Source organism: Brienomyrus brachyistius, chromosome 20, assembly GCF_023856365.1.
Source record: "Brienomyrus brachyistius isolate T26 chromosome 20, BBRACH_0.4, whole genome shotgun sequence".
In the NCBI taxonomy this organism is placed as follows: Eukaryota; Metazoa; Chordata; class Actinopteri; order Osteoglossiformes; family Mormyridae; genus Brienomyrus; species Brienomyrus brachyistius.
The window spans coordinates 4,183,178-4,206,566 of NC_064552.1; the positions used below are offsets into that span (position 1 = coordinate 4,183,178).

A 23,389-nucleotide genomic window follows, 5' to 3' on the forward strand; every position below is an offset into this window, starting at 1 on the left:
CTTATAGAAAATTTTTATTTTTTTCTGTACTATTTTATTTAATGCTTCTATATCACGATATAAATACATCATTTATATTTCATATACAACTGTGCAAAGTCGGCGATACTGCTGCAACTTAATATTTTCATCACGTCCGAACGGGAACGTATCTCCACCCATCGCTCCCATGTCATCATTAACTTGCGCAATATGATTAGACTTGGGAGGAAAAAGGAGGATCTGCAGTTTGAAATGCCGTTTCGTTGCGTGTGGGTGCGAGACGTTGCGTTTCTTCGGCAGTAACATGACCTGAGCACCGCGGGAGGAAGTCAAAGGTAAGGCGAGCCGCACTGGCGGCAGTGCGATTGGCGGCGATATGCGGGTTAGGGGGAACTCGGCTGCATGCCTCGTTCATTAGCGTGAACTGCATCTCTTATAATGATTTTTAAGCACTGTTCCAATGAACTTCTGTATTGATAAGATGCTTGTGACGAGACTGCGGTAGACAGTGAAGATTTTACACTACTGGGCAGCTGGAGGAGTTGATTCTGTAAACCAGTCATATGTCACCGTCGGGGGGCACAGAGAAGCTTTCGTATTTGGGATGTTTCATATGTGTAAAACTGGTAATATCATTAGCGAAATAAAGTATAGAAATTATTGGAAATTCAGCGTGAACCGCCTGAATATTTCATCGTTTTGTTAGATTGTAAATTTGTTGTTAACACTTTGCAAAGCTATAGAGTCAAAGATGCACCTTGTTTATTGTTCTCCTTTGTTTCGGAAACATTGTTACAATGAATGATATTGCAACACGCCACTTGTCCATAAATGGGAAAGATGTGAAGGTGGGAGAGAGCCGAGCAACGTCTACCGCATAGTGTCTGTTAGGTGTTTAGTAAAGCTGTAATTTAATTTTATTATGCTTGGTACAACAGTTGTGCCGAAGTATGACTGACAAAATGCAGAAATTCTTTTGTAATCAAATATCTTTTTACGTAAACCGTATTCATTTAAGTAGTTGCAGATGTTTAAAAATGATCGAATAGGAAAATTTGGAACTGACCGTGGCCTGTATTTCGCAGGGTTTCCGTGCCGGGTGGATTAAACAAACTGAATTATTGTTTTAAAACTGGTTGTATCGGACTGAAATGCATATGCTGATTACTGGACGGCTGCATCACGGTCGGACTGATATTTATTAAAAGATGTTTGTTAGATAACTGAGGGCTTCACCCTGTGTGCGTCTTCTGTGAGATCATGTATGAGGGAGGCGATCAAACCATGTGATTATAACACGACACGCCATATAATCAAACGTGACTCATACTCATAACCGCAGTTTCCTTAACTCCTTATTCTGTTGAAAATGTCAGTTCACTGCTACCTTCTTAAAGGACATTTTTTTAAAGGGCCACATGTCAATGATGTGAGTTCAGAGATCAATATGCATCTTGCAAAGTTAATCTAAAAGCTTTAAAGTTTCTTAATTTGATCACATGCTGTACTACCTTTCTCGGAATCGAATTGTGCGATTGAATTATCAAAACAAACAGCAATTTTAAAACCTGCAGTGATGAGCATGTAAATATGGATTCTCATTCTAGGCATCTTCCTGCTAAAGATCACCACAGAATCTGAAAGATGGAACGTACACAACCGGAGTGATCAAACTTTACGGGTGTGTTGGCCGTATACAAAGTCAGCTTCAGGTTCTACACTGGACCAGAAGCTCCCCGTGAGGGGAATCGCTGATACGACTGTGAGAAAGTATTTAATCTCACTTTCCTCAGTCAAAACTTTGAGGGCTGAGATTTATTTTTATATTTGATTTGTTCATTCCATTTTTGGCTGCTTCAGATTCACACTGTGTTATGTAAACCCATCGCATTAGTACGCTTTGTGCTAACGTCCTTATGATAGGGCTTTTTTAGTCGTGTGCTTTTTCTCCGTGTGCTCCTGGTCTCCCACCTGGGATACAGACCCTGTTCCACGCTCTCTGACCCCTCATGGACACACAGCTGCTCGCCTCAGTCCAGCACAACTTCAGTTTGTTTGTGGTTAAAGTAACACCAACCAGTACTTTGTGTTACACAGATAAATGCTTTTATTCTTCACCTACCGCAACATAGGTTGGGGGGTGCAGCACCCCTGCAGCTGAGAATTAAGGGCATTGCTCAAGGGCCCACAGAAACGTGACTGTTCTATCAAGGCCGGGACTCAAACCAGTGATCTTCCGATCATGGGCATAGACCCTTAGCCCACTGAGCCACTCGCCACCCCTAATGTTTTGTGCGTTGGATGTGGGATGAAGCTTCTACACGGTTAAGATGCTGGCGAGAATTGAGAGTAAACGACACCTAGGTGGTTCTGAACAGGGAGCATGGCTAAGAATTCCACATCGTGCAATCCGCACCGGAGCGCTCTGCCATCCGCTCGCACGCCTGGATCGACAGCTCTGCAGTGAGGCTCTGAAGGAGGCCCCGTTGGGCTGGTGGGGGAGCAGTCGAGTCATTAATAAAGATGATGAAAATGTGCTGCTTTCAGAGGTGTGCCGGCTTGGGTTACGGTACCACAAAGCTCACCGTTCGTACCTGGAGGTTTAGCCGGACCTGGCGGAACACTGTATTCCCCGTGTGACGGAACGTCAGCCAGTCGCCATGGTGACAGCGCCATCTGCTCATTTTGAACATTGATCCGGCTCGCCGGGGGCTCCTGCGGCCATTAGTGGGCCTCATAAAAGGGTCACGGTCAAGAGTAAGGAGACGTCTGACAAATGTCATCCGGCAGGATGCACAGGGTTCGCGTTTAGGCCATGTTGTGTTGCCATGGTGACTGGTCACCAGCCCCATGCCTGAAAACATCTCGGTCATTGAAACCCAGCTGGACCTGATTAGAATGAATAGCTTGTTAAGGATAAACTGGGTCAGGCGGCAGTCTGATACCTCCTGACCTCCGTCATCCTCCGCTGGTCACACCTTGGTGATCTGGTGGTTCATCTGGTCCAGCATTGCATGGTGCGTTATTGCATTCCTATCATTCCATCTAAATGAGATGCGATAGTGTTCTCCTGCAGCAGAGTCATCTTATACCCCTGTGATTAATTGGGGAGCAGGGGGCCAATTATCCGCCAGCTGCCACGTCACATTAAAAATGAACTGCAAGAGTTTGGCAAAAGCGGATGCGTAATTAATACCACACAGGTTTTTGTGGGTTTTTTTTGTGTGGGTAGGTAAAAGCCGGACAGCCCTGGGTTGTTACGGCTGGGGCCCACATTAACCATGTGCCGGTCGGGGTGGGGGTCCTCCGCATTCTTCTGTAACGGATACCCGCTTATCAGAAATATCTCTCGTCTCCGGTGTCCCACCTCCATCTCCGCGGGAGAAATTCACCCTCGGCTGCGTCTGTGCCGTCACAAGAGGTGCTGGCTGATACGCGGGGAAGTGTGTTGCTCATGAAATTTTCACAGGGGTCAGGAATAGCAGTTGCAGTCCTGGTTTTTGGCCACGCCCCCTTTCCATACGCCAGTATAAATAGTGTGGCCCCACGCTAGCGCAGGAAGGTGTTGGGATAATCAGATGGTAGAGGGTGGGGGCAACACAGCACAGCCTCTTCCTGAGGTGGGAAGACTATTTATTACTTGTTGCTAACTAATTTGCCATTTAGCCCGTGTTGGATAAGGTACATTGTGTAAGGGTACAACAGCCGTCTTTTGCTGAGTTTTTTTTTTTTAATATAAAGTCGGCGCTGATGATGTGTGCTGCCGTTGCAGCTGGGAGGTGCAGGCGAGGAGGTCCAACGTCTCAAGGTGTCCATGTTGGTGCCACGCAGGGGGGGGCGATGAGCCGCTGGAGGCGCCTGAGCCCCACCGCCGCCCGCCTCTTCCTGCGCTGCCTGCGCCCGTGTTCTGCGTGGGGGGGCAGCGGGGGGCGCCTCACCGGCCGCCTGAAGGAGTTCTGGAGTTACGGCCGGCTCCTCCTCAAGTCGCTCTGCTTCAACGCCCTCTGCAACTTCGACGTGTTCCTGGACTCCGTCTTCGAGCCTGTCTACTGGCTGGTGGACCACCTGACCCGCTGGTTTGGGGTGGTAAGTCCGGTCCACGTCCTCCATCTGTGCCTTATCTTAGGGGGCCTGTGAGAAGAAGCTGGTCTCCAGGAGATGTGACATGAAAAACACTGCGAGGGTATGAGCGAGCTCAGGACAGGCCGGGACTCGGGGCAGATTGGCGTTTAGTGCAGGAAACCCAGAGAAGCAAAAAGCATGGAATAAGCCATCATCAGATTCCTTATCTGGCTCCAGACCCATCACTTCCAGGAATTCCTTTACTAGCCTGACACCTCTTTGTTCCTGGGATTTTCTCAATGCCACAATTCTGGTTCTGCAATAGATTCATTAGGTTCCGATCCTTCTTTTGCTCCAATCCTGCTCACTCTTGTACCTGGGCTTTCATTGGAAGCTCAGCCTAGCCTCCCTGATGCCTATTCGCCTCCTTTACAGCTGATTGTCTGTTTCAACAATTTATCCATCCATCCATTTTCCAAACCGCTTATCCTATTGGGTCGCGGGGGGTCCGGAGCCTATCCCGGAAGCAATGGGCACGAGGCTGAGAACAACCCAGGATGGGGGGCCAGCCCATCGCAGGGCACACTCACACACCAGTCACTCTCACATGCATTCCTACGGGCAACTTGGCAAGTCCAATTAGCCTCAGCATGTTTTTGGACTGTGGGGGGAAACCGGAGTACCCGGAGGAAACCCCACGATGACATGGGGAGAACATGCAAACTCCACACACATGTGACCCAGGTGGAGAGTCGAACCCAGGTCCCAGAGGTGTGAGGCAGCAGTGCTAACCACTGCACCACCATGCCACCCCTTTTCAACAATTTAGCCTCCACTAAATAAAAATAAGCACATGTAGAGATGAACATGGTAGATGTGCATGTTATCAGCGGGGTTTAATACCTGGTAAAATATTAGCTCCTTCTTTTATTATTATTGTTTCATGCTGGATACCCGCTGACTTGTCTGCTCCTGACCCATATCATCATTTCGTCACCCGCTTGTCCCCGCCCCTCTTCCCATCTGCTACCCAGGTGTTTGTCTGCCTGGTCATCCTGCTCACCAGCTCGGTCCTGGTCATTGTTTACTACTTTGTCCTGCCACTGATCATCAGCACCTATCCGGCGCACTGGGTCACGTGGCACCTATGCTACGGCCACTGGAACCTGCTGATGGTCGTCTTCCACTACTATAAGGCCATCAGGACGTCCCCGGGACACCCTCCGCAGGTACGCACCCCCCCCCCCCCCCCCCGAGGGGCACTGTGGGTTCCGGGAGGAGAGGGGGGGGTTTGGGTGCAGAAAGGAATCATGGGAAGGGCTAGGGCAGAGATGTGATGTGGATGAGTGGTTTAAGCCACAGTCCTGTCTCCCACGGCAAGAAACGCGGCATCAGAGGTGGAAAGTTCAGGTCCAGAAAGGAAATCCAGCCAAGGTTTTGTTTCAAATTTGTTTCAATTTACTATGAGTCACAGTCACAGAGTACTCAACTGGTTGTTTTAAACAAAACCTTGCGTACTTTGCAGACCTGAACATTCCACCCCTGTCCGCCTTTGTAATCGGTCACCCTGACTTCTGTTCCTGATCTTCACTACCCAGAAGCCACTGCAGCTGTTTATCCAAATGTTATTTCCTTTGTAGATGAAGACTGACATACCATCAGTGTCCATCTGTAAGAAGTGTATATTCCCCAAACCGGCCAGAACTCACCACTGTAGCATCTGCAACCGGTAAGGACACTGCAGATCTTGCTGGGTACTGGATTCCTGTGCTGTGGGCCATCTGTGATCCTGGGTTGAATTCAAAGCACTTAAAATACCCTCTGGTGTGCTCTCACATGGGTGTCGTGATCTGGGATGAGCGTGATTGTGAGGCCCTTCTTAAGTTTGTCTCTTTACAGGTGTGTGCTGAAGATGGATCACCATTGCCGTATCCTTTGTGATTTAAGCAGGAAATCTGGTGCATTTGGCCTGTTTGTGGATCCAGGATCCTGTGTTTACATTTGACAAGGTGGGGCCCGCCAGTTCCTGGGGCATTCGCGGGCACAGAGCCATTTGACCCCCACGCGGACCCCACACAGCAGTGAGCGATGCTGGTCCTCGCTGGCTGTGCTGGTTTCTCGTTGCACATGTGCTCTTAATGGCTTTTCAAAGCACATTAGGACTCTGCCTCACCTGAGGTACCATTGAAAATGCTGCTGCTTATGGTGTGTTCGATTATTTCTCTCCGACTCGGAACGCGGGTGAAAACATCACGAGAAACGTCACTTCCCGTTGGAAACACGCCTCTTTTATGACGTAGATGTTGGACAGAATCATTTTCCTGTCCGAGTTGCCCCTGTGACGTCATTTCAACATGGCAGCTTACACACTCAACAGTGATTCTATTTTTTAGATCTTTAAAAATGTTAATTTTGTTAAATGTATTAATAGTTGTAATTGCACGTGTTCGATTTAGAGAATGCAATTTCGTGACCGTAAACAGTATCCTAGCAGCAATATCAGATTTTTACCAGACTTGTTAGTGTCTTTGTAGTTTATTTGCCTCTCGAGTATCGCTACGAATGTACTCAAATCATTTGATAAAGGTTTTAATGTGGTTTGACTAGTTCGTGTTTCTTGTTTGTTTGAATAATCTTACTCCAAAACTGCTAAAATATTAAGCGACAGCATAGCAGCGTGTTCATGGAGGCAGCCATGTTTGTTCCGAGTTGTGGTAGCTCGAACGGGAGATTGTCGGACGAGCAGGTCTGTGGTGCTTGGTGGCCGAGTAGCACAGAGGCAGCCATCTTCTCTGCATAAATACAATCACTTTCCCACTGATGTAAGAGTGTGGTTTAACATGACATCACTGTGCTGGTTGTTCTCCACTTTCCCCTTGACTGGCTGCTCCCTCAGCCTGGCTAAATAACTGTGTGGGACACCTCAACCACCGCTACTTCTTCTCCTTTTGCCTCTTCATGACCATGGGGTGCGTCTACTGCAGCGTGACCTGTTGGGACATGTTCGTCGGGGCCTACAACGCCGTGGAGGTGAGTGTGCTGTTGACAGGTGTATCATGGCGCCATAAGCTCCGAGTAGCTGTGGTGTTAATCTCTTTTGTTTGCTGCACGTTGACGTCCCATAAGGTCAACAATACTGCCAGCTCGGGACTTGGTGTTAATGAATGTTTGAGGTGGGGGTACGAGTAACCATGGCAGCCTGTGTTTATGTTACCATGGTAGCACCATAGGAATTGGGCCAGGGAATAATTAAGTGGGTGGGGCTGTGGTAGGACACTATTGAGGGTCCAGTATTTAGGATCTTTGTTGCACCCACCTCGGAGGGTGCATGTGCATGTAGAAGATCCCTGCATCCATCTGTATTCCATCAGCTCATGCTGGTCACGCCCCCAGGGGTGTGGCACCTCCCCCAAGCAGAATAGGTACACCCTGGGCTGATGTCCTACAACAGATTCTCTGAATTATTAATGCAAACAAAACGAAAGATTTTTCTTTCGTTTTGCCATTCATCAGAGGTCTGGTCCTTTGGATTTTTGCCGTGACAAACCGACAAATGGTCTTTTCCTCTGTACTCACCATTATATTCTCTACCGTGGACCTTATCCTTCCCTGGAGACGTGCTGTGTGTCCTTCAGCCCCGCTGTACTCTGCCTCCTTTCAGCTACCGCCTCCGTCGCAGCTGTGCCGTTTGCCGATCGGCACGCCTCAGTGTAATCACACCTCCTGTCAGCTAGAGTACGGCCGGACTTTTCCTCGTGTGTCGGCTAACAGTGTAGAAGGGCTGCCATCTAGCTGGGCTTGCGCTACACCCGATACTTGCTGCACCCAGAAAATAAAAATAAGGGAGCGTGGAGCTGTAGGTTTTACATTTTAAATATGGAGAATGGTGACTTTAAGGTCATTTCATGCTGCAATGTGGATGCAAGTCTGGTTCATAGATATTTGCCTTGTGTGGATGCACATCTAGTTTATAGATAAATGCTTTCCTCCTGTGATGGATGAGTATTCGACCAATGGGATGTGAGTGTTTAATTCATTGTTCTGTGTCGTTCAAGAGTTACTATCAGACCCCTGAGCCTTTGTTCACCTTTACGGAGAAGCTGTTTCACAAGTGCATGATCTACTTGTGGGTGCTTACCAGGTAAGGCCTCTCAGAATTTCGGCTTCATTTAATGTGCAGCAGGCCTGCGTGACTACATGCCTGCAGTCCACTGCATTACACATGCAGAGCCCAGCAGTCTGCTACAGTCGCTGTCATTCACCCTCCCTGCAGCTCGGTGGCGGTAGCCCTGACAGGGCTGACGCTGTGGCATGCGGCCCTCATTACCCGGGGAGAGACGAGCGTGGAGAGGCACATCAACCGCAAGGAGGCTCGACGGCTACGGGACAGCGGCAAGGTGAGCCCCTCCCTGCCCTTTGTGGTCCCTGTATGCACTGACCTTGTTCAGTCCAACGGTTTATTAACGTCGTGAAAATATCTGAAAGTATATCAACATGGTGGCAACGGAAAGTGTCTGGCCGTGATATTTATGCAGGTTTTCCGGAACCCGTACAACCACGGAAAGGTGGAGAACTGGAGAATATTCTTTGGTGTGAAGAAAAGAAGGTGAGCCTGCAGCTTACTCAGCCGGACAAACCGTCGCGCCGCAGCGCGAGAGGCCATGACTGAACTAAAGTAACACATATTTCCAGCACCCAAGTTATGAGCCATAAATGTACTGATTCGGGGGGGGAGGGGAAGTAATCTGTAAATGTCAGGATTAATATGCCTAAAGGCAGGCAGAGCATTTAATCTTACTCTTTCCTCCACAGCCATTGGCTGACTCGTGTCCTCCTGCCCTCTGACCACACCCCTTTTGGGGAGGGGCTAATATGGGACTGCTCTGTATACAGAAGAGATCCAACTGCTATATAACCACACGTCTTCTGGTGCTGGCCTGGAGACGGACATTTGGCCTATGAAGGTTACCGATTCCCTGGGACTGCGGATGGAGGACCTGAAAGAGGACAGTCCACCCCGCCTAAGCAGCTCATCCCAGCAGGCTGCCCTGTTGCCCCTTCTGTACCCGACGGACCCGTTTGTGTGTGTGTGTTTGAATGTGAAATGTCCAGCTGTTGTCGTGCCATAAACTAAAAGGGCTGATGGGCTTTTCCCAGAAAGACTTCAGCGAATGCGATTGGTGAGTCAGGCAGGAAGTGGAGGTGGGATGAGGATTACTGTGTCACCACGGCAACCTGAGGATGACATGGAAGCAATACAAAGGGCCCAAACTGAACTGCATGCAGCGGTAACCAAAAGGAGCAGAGCTCCACTGCAGACTCTGCAAATTTGTACCTGTGAAATGGATCTTTTTTCTTTTTTTGCTTAAATGTTTTTAATAAATGTTTGTCATAGTAGTGGTCGAAACCCATCCCTCAAGGCACAGGTGAATTACTTAGGAAATCCCAGACTCAAATGCATTTATAAAAATCTGACATTTATTTATAGAAACTTATAGTGTCCACAATAGCCCTGACTTTAGTTGTGCGAGGTTTAAGGTTAGTTGGCTAACAGGGACGGACAGGTGGGGACCAGGATTAGCACACATTTTTACGAACTGACAATAGGTGCCAGTACTAACTAATGTCAGTTTAACCCATGTGAAACATACATCCCTGCCTGTTCCATGGCGGCGGTAGGTGGTTAGTTTTTTTTGTTTCCTCCTTGTCTGGTTAGAGAGCGTAAGTGGGAATACTGTAGTCTCGTATTATGAGATTGTTGCAAACATCTCTCACTATTCGCTGGGGAGGAGTCCATTTGAGCTAGGGCATGTTTCCGGTGTGATCTGGGTTCTAGGCCCCCACTTTCCCTCGCCTCTCAGGCCAGAAGCAGTACGATAAAGTGTGCTACGCTGCTTATACAAGGTTGTGGCGGCAGGTTTGAGTGCAGGGCCATCTGCTGTGGACATGCTCTCATCTCCCCAGAGAGAGAGCGACGTGGGGGTGTGTTCACCTTCCTGGGCTCCCTAGGAGGAACCTGCAAACCAGAAAAAACTCCTCGTTACCTGGAATTTTAATCACCTTGTAAGGAATAATTATTTTCCTCATGCTGGGACGGATATTATTTTGTTAGTTCCAAATAAAAAGCATTTAGGAGTTTTTACTAAACCACAACTTCGGGGGTTAATATAAAGTGCAGTTACAGTTTATTTGCTAATCATGCTCAAACCGTACAGATTCTAATCTGGATCTTTAGTACATGAAAATCCTTTCAAGGATCCGCTGACTTGCGCTCTTAGGCTGTGGTTTTCGCATTATCGTTTAGTGACCGTTGCTGCGTGAGCCTGTTGCCTTCCCAGCCACTTCCAAACCCATGACGCATCTCTGTTTGTTGAATTTTCCGTTTTGCTGCTGAACTGCTGCTGCTTTGGCGCCTCAAACAGCTCACATTGTATCCCATGCATTGTCTATTCATGCACAACCAAGTGCTGCTTGGAATGAAACGGGGTTGCCATATTGTTTAAGCGTGACTCACCACTCTCCCCGCGTCGCTACCGCCTCCTTCCTCACCAGCCTCTTCTTGTCATCCAGGGGAGGGGCCAGTGCTCTCAGAACCCTATCGCGGAATGGGATGACCTATGGGGGGGGGGGGGGATGATGGATAATATAACACCCCCTTTATTTCTGAATGAGCCACAGACTGACCCGCGACTGACAAACTGCAGCCAGGACGGCAGCAGTGTGTTAGACAGAGATTACTGACCCACTCTGAGGTCCGCGGTCAGATGGATGCCGTGGCGACCACAGCGGTACGCACCTGCCCCCCCCACCCCACCCCCAAGCGGCACTTCAGCACGCCGCTGGTCATGTGATCCCCGTTTAGCAGGAAGTGTCGGGAACATGCTTACGTACTTCGTGTTCGGGGAAGTGGGACACGGCATTAAGGCAGCGCAGGGAAGCGATGCGTACTTTCTGAGGGGGGGGGGACACACAAATCAGTCAGACAGATGGACTGTACAAGTACTCCTGTTGTTGGGGGGGGCGCGGTGAGTACCATGGTAGGGCTGCTGGTGAGGCCAAGCAGGTGTGATACGAGTCCTTCGAGCTGGAGGCAGAGGGTCGACGCCGGTAAGGATTCCATCAGCACCGGGTGCAGGCAGGAGAGGGTGGAGAGCTGCACCGCCTGGTCCGGGCACGACAGCGCCTCCAGCAGGAGAGGCAGCAGCTGCACAGGCACAGACAGACCCTTTGCTTTGTCGCACCTCCAGCTCGCGGCTGACAGCCAGGCGCCTGAATCCCAAGCGCCGCTAATTAAATACTGTTCTCTGCTTACTTCTGTTGTGATTTCAGGGTCTTTAATTTCTGCACCTGGTGTAATTATCTCTGAAATGTCTGTTCAAAGACATTTACAAAGTGTCTCTGGCATTCTGCTTGGTTCAAAATGTTCCCTCCCCCCACCCATCCGGGCAACTCACCGCTGGCAGCTCGGACAGCTGGACCTGCCTCGGAAGGTTATTCACGATGTGTGAGAGCGCTTTGAGGTAGCCGGGCTTCATCTCTATGCAGGAGGGAGGGGGACAAACGAGAGAGGGAGGCAGGTGTCAAGGGCGAGGTCACTCCCCCCACAGGCCGCCGACAGAATCTCTGGACTTTGGGAATTCCTTGACAGAATGCCCGATTGTTCCATCTCCATGGAAACCACCTTCTGAGCAAAAAAGCGTTCTGCTTATGCAGTGAACTGGGACAGTAGAAGCAAAACGATGTAAGGAAGTGTTCTGTGCGGTCAGAATAGCAATGAAGGCCGTGCAGACTGTCTACAAGGGTGCAGACTACAAAATCTCATATAATGAATTGTTACTTGTACATGAACACCTTCATACGTCACTGGAATTACACTTTCATTTAAAATATCTCAGTATGATACAGAGTGTTCTGCCCCTTCAGGACAGGGACATTCATTCTGGCTCCCAGGTTCATGAATATTCATTAGCCGAGTGGTTAGCAGGACTCCTGGTGATTAAATGTCCGCGGTGACGCTCCGAGCTGCTCCTGTGACTCGTTGTCTGGGCGCCAAACACAAAAGGAGAGCTGACCTACTTTCTGCACGTCTGGTGCTTCCGGGGACTTATGGGATGTGAGCCCGGAGACGGGTTCGAGGACAGTGCAGCCGCTGGCCTGCCTGCCTTGTGTTCAGCAGCGTGCAGCTGGGTTGCTAGTTCACACCCCGTATGCATAGCCTCCGGCCAGGAGGGGTGCTGCATCTCTCGAATTTCACACCAATAGGGACAGCAATCCTCTGCTGGCAACTCAACCACGCAGAGGCAGGTTGCCAGTTCACAGCCCAAAAATGCACCACTGATGAGGATATTTCCAGTCTGATTAACAGCCACAAAAGTTTAAACTAGTTGTGAAATTGCTTGGTGATGTCCTGGTTTTCAGCCTTAACTCCTCGATGAAGTTAAGGCTTGGCGCCTCTTCATAAGCCCCACCCCCTCCCTCCCAAGCCCCGCCCCCCTCACAGGCCCCACCCCCCTCAGTACCTTTCTCCGCAGAGTTGAACCCTTGTACCAGCTTGGCAGAGTTCTCCGTGAAGAAGCGTTGCCGGTACATGATGCGCACGTCAGCGTGGCCCGCCCGGGTCAGCACGTCCACCGGGTCACTCATCAGGACGGAAAAGCCGTCGGCCACTAGGGGGCCTAGCTCACGGTCCGTCAAGAGAGAGAACATCTGAAGCAGAACAGCGGAGCGCGCAGCTTAAACACGCTGGTGCTGCAGGTTCGTGCCCCAGAAAGCCTCAGTTAACCCACTGATGACCCGAACGCGTTACCTTATCGGTCAGCACGGAGGCCCGGGGGTGGTATCGGATCAGAAGGGCTTTGGTCACCTAAAAAACAGCGGATCACGGTTCTGAGCAGAGTGTGGAGGCAGAGATGGGGCCCTGCTGGCGACAGAATGTGAGCTCGCAGATCAGAGCAGAGAAACGGGCTTAACGCTGAACCACTCCAAAGAAAAACACCTCCAGCCGTAAGAATTTTTGACGGCAGAAAAGTTGCCGAGAGGGCAGAGGGATTATCGGACACGCTGGTGGCACCTTGGAGGTAAGAGCAGGGCTACGGGTTAAAGGTTTAGCAACCAAATTAAATACAGCAATGCTAAACAAGAACATACGCCACAAACCAGGACCAAGTTTGAGGGCTGAGGGTGGTACATAATGGCAACACGATTCTGGTAGGCGGCCCATCTCACCCAGAGCAGCAGGGTGAAGGCCTGCAGGCGGACAGAAGAGGAGGCGTGGTCCAGCTCCGAGCAGATCCTCCCCATCACTCTGTCCAGCAGCAAGTCCAGCGCCTCCCCTAGGAGCAGGAGATCCGCAGCTGAGCCTTTCAGTCGGAACCCACCCCTGTTCACCCTAAAAGCTCCAGGACCTCATAACCATTACTGGGAGGATACAGGTGCTCTAGGGAGATTAACTGCGTGGGGTCCATCACAGTCTCAAACGGGTTAAGCTACTCAGGCAACCCAAGCGCGGGTCTCCAAGACCTGATGTGACTAATTCTGTGACTTACAGGGGGGGATTCTGGGTAAACTCTCACCTGCAGGCCTCTTGTTCACCAGGCCGGCAAAGCACTTGGAAGCGGCGGTGTAGCAGAAGGGGTACGTGGAGGTACAGGAGAGCTCCTCCAGCTCCGCCATCAACCGCTCCAGCTGGGGCAGCTCCACCTGCAGGGCGCAGCATTAAATTACTTGCCTTTGTTCTGAGGATTGTCCTTTGAGACAGTGCTCCCCTACAGGATACATGCTGTCACTACATGACATGAGCAGGGTCATTAAAAAAAAAACAGACAAAAAACAAAAGGGGGTGAAGATGGAGCGGCGTGGTGGGCAGGGCTTACACTCTGCGGCACGGAGCACACGCAGGCCATGAGAAGGCATGTCAGCTGCGACAGGCTCCAGGAGTGCTGCACCTGAAAGATGGCCACTGTTAGCAGGGCCTACTGCCTTCCCAGCATGCACCTCTTCAGAAGCAAATACCAAAATACAGAAGTTCAGGAGTGTTTGAGTCTTATGTACGTGAGGCTCACGACACAGGGACCTGCATCTGTATTTCTGTACAAATGTCTCCACCAGTTCTCATTTGCAGGACTTCAGTTTTTGTGATTTTTAAGAACAACTCCTGGAAATAGATGCTTTAAAACACCTTTCCTTCACCCTCTCCAGCTTCATGTGATTTCTGGCACGATAAATGTGTCATATTCTTAATTTTTTGATTTTCTTGCAGCGGCTTTTGAAACTAAAGCAGCTTGAGATGCAGTGAGACGTCCCCCTGCTGGGCAGACATGGAACCGCGCGTCTGTTTGACCATGCGTGTCTGTCGTCAGGCTCACTCTCAGCAGCTGCAGTCCGGAGGGAAGCCCGTCTTCCAGCAGGAAACTCACGTCCCCGTCCAGGAAGAGGGACACCACCCGCGCTGCGGTGACGGCGGACAGCCTGCCCGCAGAAATGCAGCCGTTACCACCACAGAGACGCACTTTGCCCCCCAGAGGACGCTCACCATATGTGCAGTGGACTCACTGTGGCTGTAGCCGGGCACAGGCCATACCCATCACTGGCACCAAGGCCTGCAACACTGGCTCCTCAGCCAGGGGGCTTTCCCGGGGCGGGGATACCCCACCTGGACACACAGAGACGGTTCCTGAAACTCCCTTTAAAATCGACCCAATGGCAACCCAATGGCAGCCCAGTGCCCCCCCCCCCCACCTCCGTACTTACGCCACAGGCCAGCCTGCAACGCCAAGCCTAGAAGGCGCGGGATGATGATGTCATGGAAGAATCTCCCAGTGTCCTCCACGTCTGGGGCCTGCTGCACTATCCGCTGCAGACTGCGGCACGCTGCCAGTGCATCATCCGCCGCGAACGACCCTGTTCCTGGTAGGGGAGGGGAATCGCTGTGACCCAGAATCCACCCCAGGAGGTACAGAGCAGAAGCCTGCCCCATCACAGGGACCGTCTGTTGTACCCTTGAATGCAAACCCATCTTCCCACCCAAATTTATTACCTGTGTGAGAAGACGCCAGGACCTCGAGCAGCACGGGGGCGCTCTCCCGTATCACGCCGGGCTGATTCGACACGGCGGCCAGCGCGGTCATGCACCGCTCCCGCAAAGCTTTCGGGGAGGGCCCATCATCCTGGGCCATGGGCTCTGTGGGGGTCATGCGCAGCACCTCCTCAGTGACTCCACGTCCCCCCCCCCACCAATTCATCCATAACCTCAACCAGCCTGCAACTTCGCTCACATTTCACAATATTCTACTTAGCCTTAACCAAAGAGGGGTCGCAATAATCTCACCCCCTGCTGCGTATCCTGCCTATATTTGACTAAGAGGAGTTTTATGGTGACGCCTCTCATCTCCTGGCTTTTCCCAGCATGACATCGACGCTGTGAAGTGTCCCGTAACACAGCCGTGTCAGCGAGCCTGTGATGCCCGTCGTACACAGCAGGAGCAGCGTGTGGGTCCCAGCAGTCACACACGACCTCCCCCCTCCCCCCCATCCCAGGCACCTGTGAAGATCTCTCCTTTGAGCCGAGGGACCATGATGGCGGCGAAGGTGCTGGTGTGCAGGAAGGACAGAGCGCGGGAACATTCCAGAACAGCCATGCTGGGGACAGGGACATCGAAATCACAACGGGGATGGGCGGCCCGACGGGACTGGTGTGACGCGTGTCAGGTCGCCATGGAGACACTGAGGCGTGGCCTGCTCACCTGACCTGGGGCTCCCCGTCCTCCAACACCAGTCGAGTCAGGTGACTGACGGCCAGCTCCACATCCGAAGCCAACAAAAGGCCTGCGGCGAGCAAAGAGGGGTGTCAGCCTCCCTGACGATGATGATCATCACCACTGATGCTACAGCCCGAGTACAAAACAAAGGGCTGACAACAGTGGGTTTTAATTTCAGTGTCGCCGAGTCCCAGCTTGAGGTCACACGTCCTCTGAAGCAGGAGAATCATCAGCTTACACATGCGTGACCTTCACAGAAACTGCTGACCATGCATCAATGAACCATTGGGTGGCGCACTGATATTCCTTTACGATATTCAGCATCGAGTGGGTAACTGTGACATGGGGGGGGGGGGGGGTTGTGCTATACTTTTTGGCAGGTTTAAATTTAACCAGCAGCAGGGTATTTTGTAACAAGGATGAGGGCTTGAGACCCAGTGATGACCCTGAAGGATGTTGACGACAGATCAAGACGGGAAGTAGTGCTGTGGTGGAGAAGTGGGCGGAGCCAGGAGGGGGCAGAGCCAGGAGGGGGCGGAGCCAGTAGGGGGCAGAGCCAGGAGGGGGCGGAGCCAGGACCACCTACCTGGCTGTTGGCACAATGAGGCGAGGACACGGCAGGCCGCGACCTGCAGTCCCGAGTTGGACTCCGAAAGGGCAGAGAAGACGACGTTACAGAGGGATTCGCGGAATGCACTGAACACATTCTCATCTGCTGGGGAGGAGACCGAGTGTCAGTACTATGCTCATAAGCAGCCAATCAGCTGCTCTCACTGGACATGCTGAACACCACCACCATAATTCAAAATAAGCACCTTTCTGACAGCAGAAAACATACGGCCAGAAGCACATGGACACCCCTATCATTACTAGTATTTGCCTAATTAAGCCACACCCACTGCTGACAGGTGAATAATAAAACACACAGTCACATGACCTCCCACAGCAAACAGCAGCAAGGATGGCTGGTCGTACAGGAGACCTTAGAGACTTTCCACTTGGCGTCATCGTAGGAGGCCATCATGGGGCACCTCATCTTTCCAACAAGTCAGATCTCCTCATTTCTATCCTGCTAAAGTGATGTGAAGGTCAAAATGTCTGGCGGCAGGTTCAGCTACGCAGTGATTGGCCACACAAGTTCCCAAGAAGGGACCTGATCACCCAGTAACACCCAACGTGAATGGCAGCAAACCCCACCAGCAATGTCCCAATATCTAATGGAAAGCCTTCCCAGAAGAGAAGAGGCTATTACAGCAACAGTGGGCTGATCAACGTCATATTAGTTCCCTTAAGCTGGCGTCCGTGTACTTTTGGCCATATACTGTATCTAATGCGGAACTAGTGAAGGTTTGGGAGCACGTTACCAGGAAGCCTTACCTCCCTCTAAGGGGACACTACTCTGTATCGGCTGCACGAATCCCTGAAGGACCTCCAGCAGGGTGCGCCGGTGAGCACACTAAAGGGGACAGCATATTAGACTTTGAGGCTCAACTGAAAAAGACAAACATACATGTGGAAAAAAAAATAAAGCCAGGCTTGCCTGTGTTTCGCTGATGTACTGCTCCATCAGTTTTGGCAAGACCGCACTCGTAATTCTGTGGCTTGCCCTGTAGGAGGCGCTAGCGGCCGCCTGCAACAGCTTGGCACTGGGCCACACAAGCTTGAGGTCGGGCTCACAGAGGTGATGCTGACAGTCTGCGGAGATGAGCACAGGTGAGCATTTCTGCCAGTGCGACACTCGCGGATGTTGGCATTTTAGTACCTTGGACAACGAGATCCAGGAAAACATGCAGAACGTCGTCACCCTGCGAGTCAAGGACGGAGCGGGACAGGCAGGCCGAGAGGGCACTCAGGGCAGAAAGGCCTGCAGCCTCGATCTTCTCGCTGGCCGTCTGGAAGACCTGTGGGGGGGGGGGCAAGGCAGGCCAGGGTGGGGCAGGAATCTTTAGGACGGTTTTTCCACTACATCATCTGCTACCTGACACGTATCTAAGGTTACCCAATTACATATTGTTTCCTGCAACAAATGACCATGAGCATTTTGTTCAAAGGTACAACCGGTATGCCCCCCCCCCGCCCAGGAATTGAACTGTTTAATTGAACACGTTCAAATTAAAAATGAACATCCATAGTCATCAGAACAGCATGACTGCCTTATGGTGGTAAAGGAGGCGCGTTTGTTACCCACTTCAAGTGCTGAGATGGCAACTGATACAGCGCCGAGGGGCAGGTTACTTAACCCAAGGGGGGCTTTAACCTGTAACCCGGCCCAGTAAGTAACGAGACGGCAGTGGACCAGGTTGTCCGCGGAGGCCCACCTCTCTGCGCAGCGAGGCCCAGAGGCCCGACAGGAACGCCTTCAGCTCCCTGTAGGAGTACACGGAAACGCAGGCCTCCTGCCAACAGGGGGAGCCATACACAGCAGTCACATGTGATGCATGAGTGCAGCAGTGTGGACAGAACAAGGAAAAATAGGAACAAGTTATATTGCATCACTATGGGATCTGAGTTAATCGTGGTTGTGAGTCCGCTTGCACCAGCGTTGAAAGCAATTAAAAAACTAAACAAAAACTAAAAAAATATTATTAAAATTTATGCTAATATATGAGACAGGCCTTCACTTTCTAGAATTGGTAAGGGTGCAGGTTTGGCAGATGGTCCGAAGCGTTTTATTATTTGAATAGTTTAATACTTTAATAGTTTAACATGGGCGACTCAAATCCACAGCTGACTCTGTTCTTGTAGTGACAGGACTAATTACTGAATTAAGAAAGTGACAATAAAGACGAACAATAAGTAAGGGAAAATTAGACAGACCATTAAATATTAACATTAATACACGGAATCGTGACACTCCACTTCCGTAGCAGATGTTGGAACCTGTTTGGACATTAGTAAACCGACATGGCTACGTGGGACATTTGAGAAGTGGAGCGAACATGGATTCGAGCCGGAGGCGTCGGATCTGAGCAGCGGCCTGACGTGGAGGGGCGGGGCCCATCCCTCACCAGCGTCTGCAGGCAGTCCAACTTGGCTTTCTGGACGTCTGAGTCCAGCTTCTCGATGATCAGCGGCAGCAGGAACTGGGGTGGGGGGGGGAGAGATGGGCCGTGGGTGATGTGCCTGTAGGGGCTGCCGATACCCCCACCACAAACACCATCGGGTCTTCGCTCCCCTCCTTACCTCCGCAAAGCGGGCCGTCCCAGATAGCACCCCTCTCAGAGCCACAATCAGATCTTCCTGCGTGATCCCATGAGGGTTGTTAGGGGGCTACAGAGGAACAAGACAAGGAATTCAGACCCTGAGCATCACAGGATGCTACTAAATATGAATAGATGATAAAATCGGCAGGCCTGGCTTTCAGGGATAGTTACTTACAGGCGTGAAGTCTAACGGGAAGTAGCCGGATGTCACTTCAAACAGCTCCTCCGTGAATTTACCTGTGATACAAGCAGAACAGCGTCATTTCCAGCGGATGGAGACGGGGGCGAGACCATCACTCACGCCCAGCAAGCGAGTCCGCCCTCAGGCACGGCCCTCACCCAGCTCATAGCCTCTGAGGAGAATATTCCGGGCGATCTGGAAGGCTAGCAGGAGATTCCGGGGGTCGCGTTCGCTATCCATCGCCTGCACAAACCCGAAGACGAAGTCTGCGCCCAGCCCCTTCAGCTCTGGCGGGAAGGGGGGAGGTGGTTGGTGCATGTGAATATGACCGGAAGACTTAGGCCTGTCCCTCACACATTCAGAAAAGCGAACATGTCTAACACTCTGCCAGCAGACATCTTACCCTCCTCCTTATACTCCATCAGGTTGATGAGAATGCTGTAGACACATGATCTCTCCACCAACATTAAAGACTTGCAGTGGGGGAGGTAGGGAGGGGCAAAAATGAGTCAGAAGAGAGAGAGCAGTCATTCATCTGGGCGCATCCGTGGTGCAGAATCACAGTCAATATCCCTCAGGCCTAGCAGATCTGTCCGAGAGCCCATCCATCTGTGTGCCTGAAGTTAAACTACCTCCTAAATGAAAAAGTGCACTCGGATCCAATTATTCTAAAGGATAATCAGTGTAGGATTAATAACCAGTTATATTACTGTTAATTTAATACAGAACACAGCATAAGTCTTTTAAGCTCGAGAAGCCCACGTCGGTGAAAATTCAACGTACAGTAGATACAGGGCTTATTCAACAATCATGACATCCAGCTTAAGTTAACCCAGCTAACTGAGAAATCCTGCTTCTTGGAACATCTCCCTGATCACCTTCGCTGACCTCGACTTACCTGCACGTGAATATCTCGGAAGAGAGACCTCAGGACTGAAACAGCCAATCCGGGAGGCCACAATGGAGTCTTGGTCTGACAGACAGATACAAGATGGGATATACAGCATAAGGAACAACACGCTCCCTCACTGGACCTATCGTGTTTGTAAATCTACAGCATGTACAGCTCTGACGACGAGGCTGGTCTGAGCGTGGCCCCCACTGCAGGCTTGAGAGAAAAGGGAGAATTCTGGCGCAGGAAATCAAAGAGAGGAGCCACCGCGATGCAGGGCTGCAGCGACGCTAATATGCTACGAGCGGGTGACGCATGGTTTGTCTAAAACCATAAGAGACTTGGGTGTCTGGGCTTGAGAGTTTCCGTGGTTACAGAGAAAGAACATCAGCGCCGGAAGAGAAAATCCACACATGAAAAAAAAGATGGCAGATGTGTGAAACTTATCGGCTGAGGATCGTCTGAATGGGTCGATGGTATTTGGAAAATAATAATTAGAAAATCACTTTCTCACACACACAAACACACACACACAAAACCTCTGAGTACCTAAATCAAACACGGCAATATCTTTTTGCATTAAAATACCTCCCAGACATATGAAGTTTCAGATATAAAAAGCAAACGAAAAACTCACCAAGGCCTTGATCCCCTGCAAAACATGGGGCAGGATGACATAGTGGTCCTTCAGTCTGTTTTCATAAAAAGCCACAAGGACCTCGACTGCAACAAAAAAGGAAAGAAAAAAACACAACAGTGAAAAGCAGGTGGTGAAACCGACAGCCAATCGCATTTCTGACAGCTCCAAACACAGTAAGGCATGACGATTAAGAGCCACTGCTAACTCTGAACCATAACAGCTTTCCGAATAAAAACAGTGGCACGAGGACAATCAGAACTCCAAACAAGTGACTGTAGCCATGGTAACAGAGTTAAGGACTGTAATTTCTCTGTTCAGCTGACACAGAGATGTGTATTCACGGCCTCTCTTTGTGTCATTATTAGATTTATTGTCGTGTGTATTTTCGTCTTGACATTGTGTATAAATTGTATACTCATGCCATCACCAAAACAAAATTCCTTGTCCTTTTTGCACACGGTGAATAAAAGGATTCCGATTGTAATCCTACAGTAAGGTTTAGGGAGCTGGATAACATTCAATCAGACAAAAACCTGTGATGGTTTAACGCACGACACACGTCTCCCCTGAAAGTCTGACAGAACACAAGGACAATGTCCAAGGGCCGCTAATTAATGTTCCAACAGCCCACACAGCACAATCACATAAACACTGTTTACATATGTAAATACCAACTTATTCATTTGACTCTCTGCTCCACCATCTGTCACTCTACTGTCAACTGCACACGGTTTATGTACTTTCTTACCTCTCTTGTCTCATAATACCAGAGACAGGCAATCAAGCCTATCGCATTATACCGGGTATAACTGCGTATGTGGCACATAAAGCCTGAATGGACGTGATTAACAGCAGCCGCTGATGCGCTGTGCTGGGTCAGAGGGAGGCCTCACCTTCCTTTTCGGAGAGGCCGCTGTCACACTCGCGGAGCACCTCAGACAGCAGCTGAACGCCACGTGCCCGAGTCTGCGGCTGGGAGCTCGTCAGGCTCAGACTGCGCGGAGAAACACGGGACACTGAACAGCCAGTCCTGGGGGGCGGCCATTACGTTTCTAACACACGCAGCTTGGGGGTCCCTAAGGCCGCCGTACCGCAGCTCCGAAAGCTGCATCTGTGGCGAGTGGCCATTTTGTTTCAAAACAGTTACACGTGAGCATTCGGCAGCCAGATGGTGGACCCTGCAAACACTGCGCCCCTTTTAGAAAACAAGCACGGTCTGGCACTCTGAAGTTAACCAGCAAAGTCTCAACTTGACACTCTCAGGAACAGACATTCCACATCCTGCAAAAACTGTAAACCTATAAATCATGGGAACTCTGGTAAAATGGCAGACACAGCAACTGGCTTATATTAACTTACATTACTCAATCATGACATAATTACATAATACACGAAAACATCAGCATAGAAATGCATTCAAAAAGTATACATTTTATATATAAAAAATAATACTTTACCCCAAAGCTTCAACCAGTTCTAATATTTTAAACTGTCCAGTCTTCACGCCTTGCAAAGAAAATAAAGGGTTTAATACATTGTCATTGGGGAACTAGAGGCCCATTTAAATAGAGGGCAGCATACAACACGTAACTCTTGATAATCAGAATTATGCAGGTAATGTGGCCTACCACAATAGTCAACATCAGATTTTCATAATCAAAATCTCCAAAGGTCAGGCTCTGAAAGGAGCCACAATGTTCCTTTCCAAATGGGAAATGTAAATCTTGTGTGACACTATACAGCAGATAACACTGTGGGGGTGGTTACGTGTATCTGATGACATATTTGGGGACCCTCTGTAAAGCTTGGTGCATCTAACCTATGTCAGACAGCATTACGAACATTGCGACATTTAGGGCACTGCCTCGGGCTCATTCTTGCCAACTGAAAGTGTCAGACATGTTTTATTTTTATTATTATAATGACGTCGCCCGAAACAAACTCCATCCCCACAGTTAATATTATTAATTTCAACAGGTCTGGTCCCGAAAACCCTCCCAGACAATACAGTGAACTCTGGATGCCAAATGGTGCCTCGGTGCAGTTTGTGAACAGCTGTAACATTATTTTCAGGCTGTAAACATTACGGAAGAATGTAATAATTTAGAGGCTCGTTTCTGCGAGTTAACTTAAATAAATCAGACATTTAACACGACTGGCTTTGTGTTGCTGCTATGCAAAGAGCGAAAAACCAGAGAAGCTGGGAGGCATAAGACACAGCTCCGAGGGGCATCGTGTTCGCCCCCAGGTCCTTCAGCACGCCGGTGCCCCTTAAGTGCACGCTTTCGACACCGATCAAAATCCCGCTCGCTACCTCTTGCCGCGGCCGCGGCCTTGCTGTCCTGTTGTCCTGAGACGAACTCCTCCACCAAGCCCAGCAGTACCTCACCATCAGTAGCCATCGTGCGCGAAACCAAACTGCGCATGCGCAGATGTTGGCAAATCATAGAAATAGGAAGAGTACAAATCATAGAAATATGAATACTAGAGCGCACGCAACACAGGTTTTGCGGAATACGTTTGTATGAGACATGAGCAGACGATGTATATGGAGTAGAACTAAATCACAAAGACGGGAAGTGACAAATACTATACTAGTGATGCTGTCAGTAAGAACTTTGGTGATTTAAGTTTACGTTACTCAGAGATTCAGAGACAGTGAATGTGAGCAGG

The 23,389-nt window shown here is 50.1% G+C and overlaps 2 protein-coding genes across 5 annotated transcripts; one reads left to right on the forward strand and one right to left on the reverse strand.

Moving 5' to 3' along the window:
• The first annotated feature begins 137 nt into the window (after nucleotides 1-137).
• Nucleotides 138-9,441, forward strand: LOC125715342 (palmitoyltransferase ZDHHC16B-like). Of its 3 annotated transcripts, XM_048986706.1 has the most exons (11): nucleotides 147-317; nucleotides 1,590-1,663; nucleotides 3,755-4,068; nucleotides 5,079-5,273; nucleotides 5,685-5,773; nucleotides 5,944-5,972; nucleotides 6,941-7,074; nucleotides 8,100-8,185; nucleotides 8,318-8,441; nucleotides 8,580-8,650; nucleotides 8,857-9,441. In XM_048986706.1, the coding sequence occupies exons 3-11, from the start codon at nucleotides 3,823-3,825 to the stop codon at nucleotides 8,957-8,959; spliced, it is 1,077 nt and encodes a 358-aa protein (XP_048842663.1). In that variant the 5' UTR covers nucleotides 147-317; nucleotides 1,590-1,663; nucleotides 3,755-3,822; the 3' UTR covers nucleotides 8,960-9,441. The 3 variants fall into 3 exon arrangements, with proteins under 3 accessions (XP_048842664.1, XP_048842663.1, XP_048842662.1); XM_048986707.1 differs by lacking the exon at nucleotides 1,590-1,663 and having other exon boundaries at nucleotides 138-317; nucleotides 3,814-4,068; XM_048986705.1 differs by lacking the exon at nucleotides 1,590-1,663 and having other exon boundaries at nucleotides 152-317.
• Nucleotides 9,442-9,500: 59 nt separating this feature from the next.
• On the reverse strand, nucleotides 9,501-23,129 carry mms19 (MMS19 homolog, cytosolic iron-sulfur assembly component). Of its 2 annotated transcripts, none has more exons than XM_048986702.1 (31): nucleotides 23,031-23,129; nucleotides 22,174-22,222; nucleotides 21,610-21,710; nucleotides 20,714-20,799; nucleotides 20,083-20,157; nucleotides 19,588-19,657; nucleotides 19,343-19,471; nucleotides 19,179-19,240; nucleotides 18,984-19,070; nucleotides 18,809-18,883; nucleotides 18,119-18,196; nucleotides 17,563-17,701; nucleotides 17,341-17,495; nucleotides 17,178-17,256; nucleotides 16,387-16,512; nucleotides 15,786-15,867; nucleotides 15,584-15,681; nucleotides 15,080-15,223; nucleotides 14,794-14,949; nucleotides 14,596-14,695; nucleotides 14,409-14,511; nucleotides 13,917-13,988; nucleotides 13,617-13,743; nucleotides 13,270-13,376; nucleotides 12,851-12,907; nucleotides 12,564-12,750; nucleotides 11,499-11,581; nucleotides 11,078-11,248; nucleotides 10,936-10,995; nucleotides 10,559-10,659; nucleotides 9,501-10,060 (listed from the first exon to the last, which is right to left on the reverse strand). In XM_048986702.1, exons 1-31 carry the CDS (start codon nucleotides 23,116-23,118, stop codon nucleotides 10,033-10,035), a joined length of 3,075 nt encoding a protein of 1,024 aa, XP_048842659.1. In that variant the 5' UTR covers nucleotides 23,119-23,129; the 3' UTR covers nucleotides 9,501-10,032. The 2 variants fall into 2 exon arrangements, with proteins under 2 accessions (XP_048842659.1, XP_048842658.1); XM_048986701.1 differs by having other exon boundaries at nucleotides 16,387-16,515.
• Between the last annotated feature and the right edge of the window lie 260 nt (nucleotides 23,130-23,389).

What these genes read in the sequence shown, in the direction of transcription:
- LOC125715342 (XM_048986707.1), top strand. Translation starts at nt 3,823, where the DNA reads ATGAGCCGCTGGAGGCGCCTGAGCCCCACCGCCGCCCGCCTCTTCCTG. An exon ending in TGACCCGCTGGTTTGGGGTG is followed by an intron (nt 4,069 to 5,078) that starts GTAAGTCCGGTC and finishes TCTGCTACCCAG; the next exon opens with GTGTTTGTCTGCCTGGTCAT. An exon ending in CCCCGGGACACCCTCCGCAG is followed by an intron (nt 5,274 to 5,684) that starts GTACGCACCCCC and finishes TTTCCTTTGTAG; the next exon opens with ATGAAGACTGACATACCATC.
- mms19 (XM_048986701.1), bottom strand. Translation starts at nt 23,118, where the DNA reads ATGGCTACTGATGGTGAGGTACTGCTGGGCTTGGTGGAGGAGTTCGTC. An exon ending in GAACTGGTTGAAGCTTTGGG is followed by an intron (nt 21,711 to 22,173) that starts GTAAAGTATTAT and finishes TTCTCCGCGCAG; the next exon opens with TCTGAGCCTGACGAGCTCCC. An exon ending in CCTTCACCCTGCTGCTCTGG is followed by an intron (nt 12,908 to 13,269) that starts GTGAGATGGGCC and finishes GCTGTTTTTTAG; the next exon opens with GTGACCAAAGCCCTTCTGAT.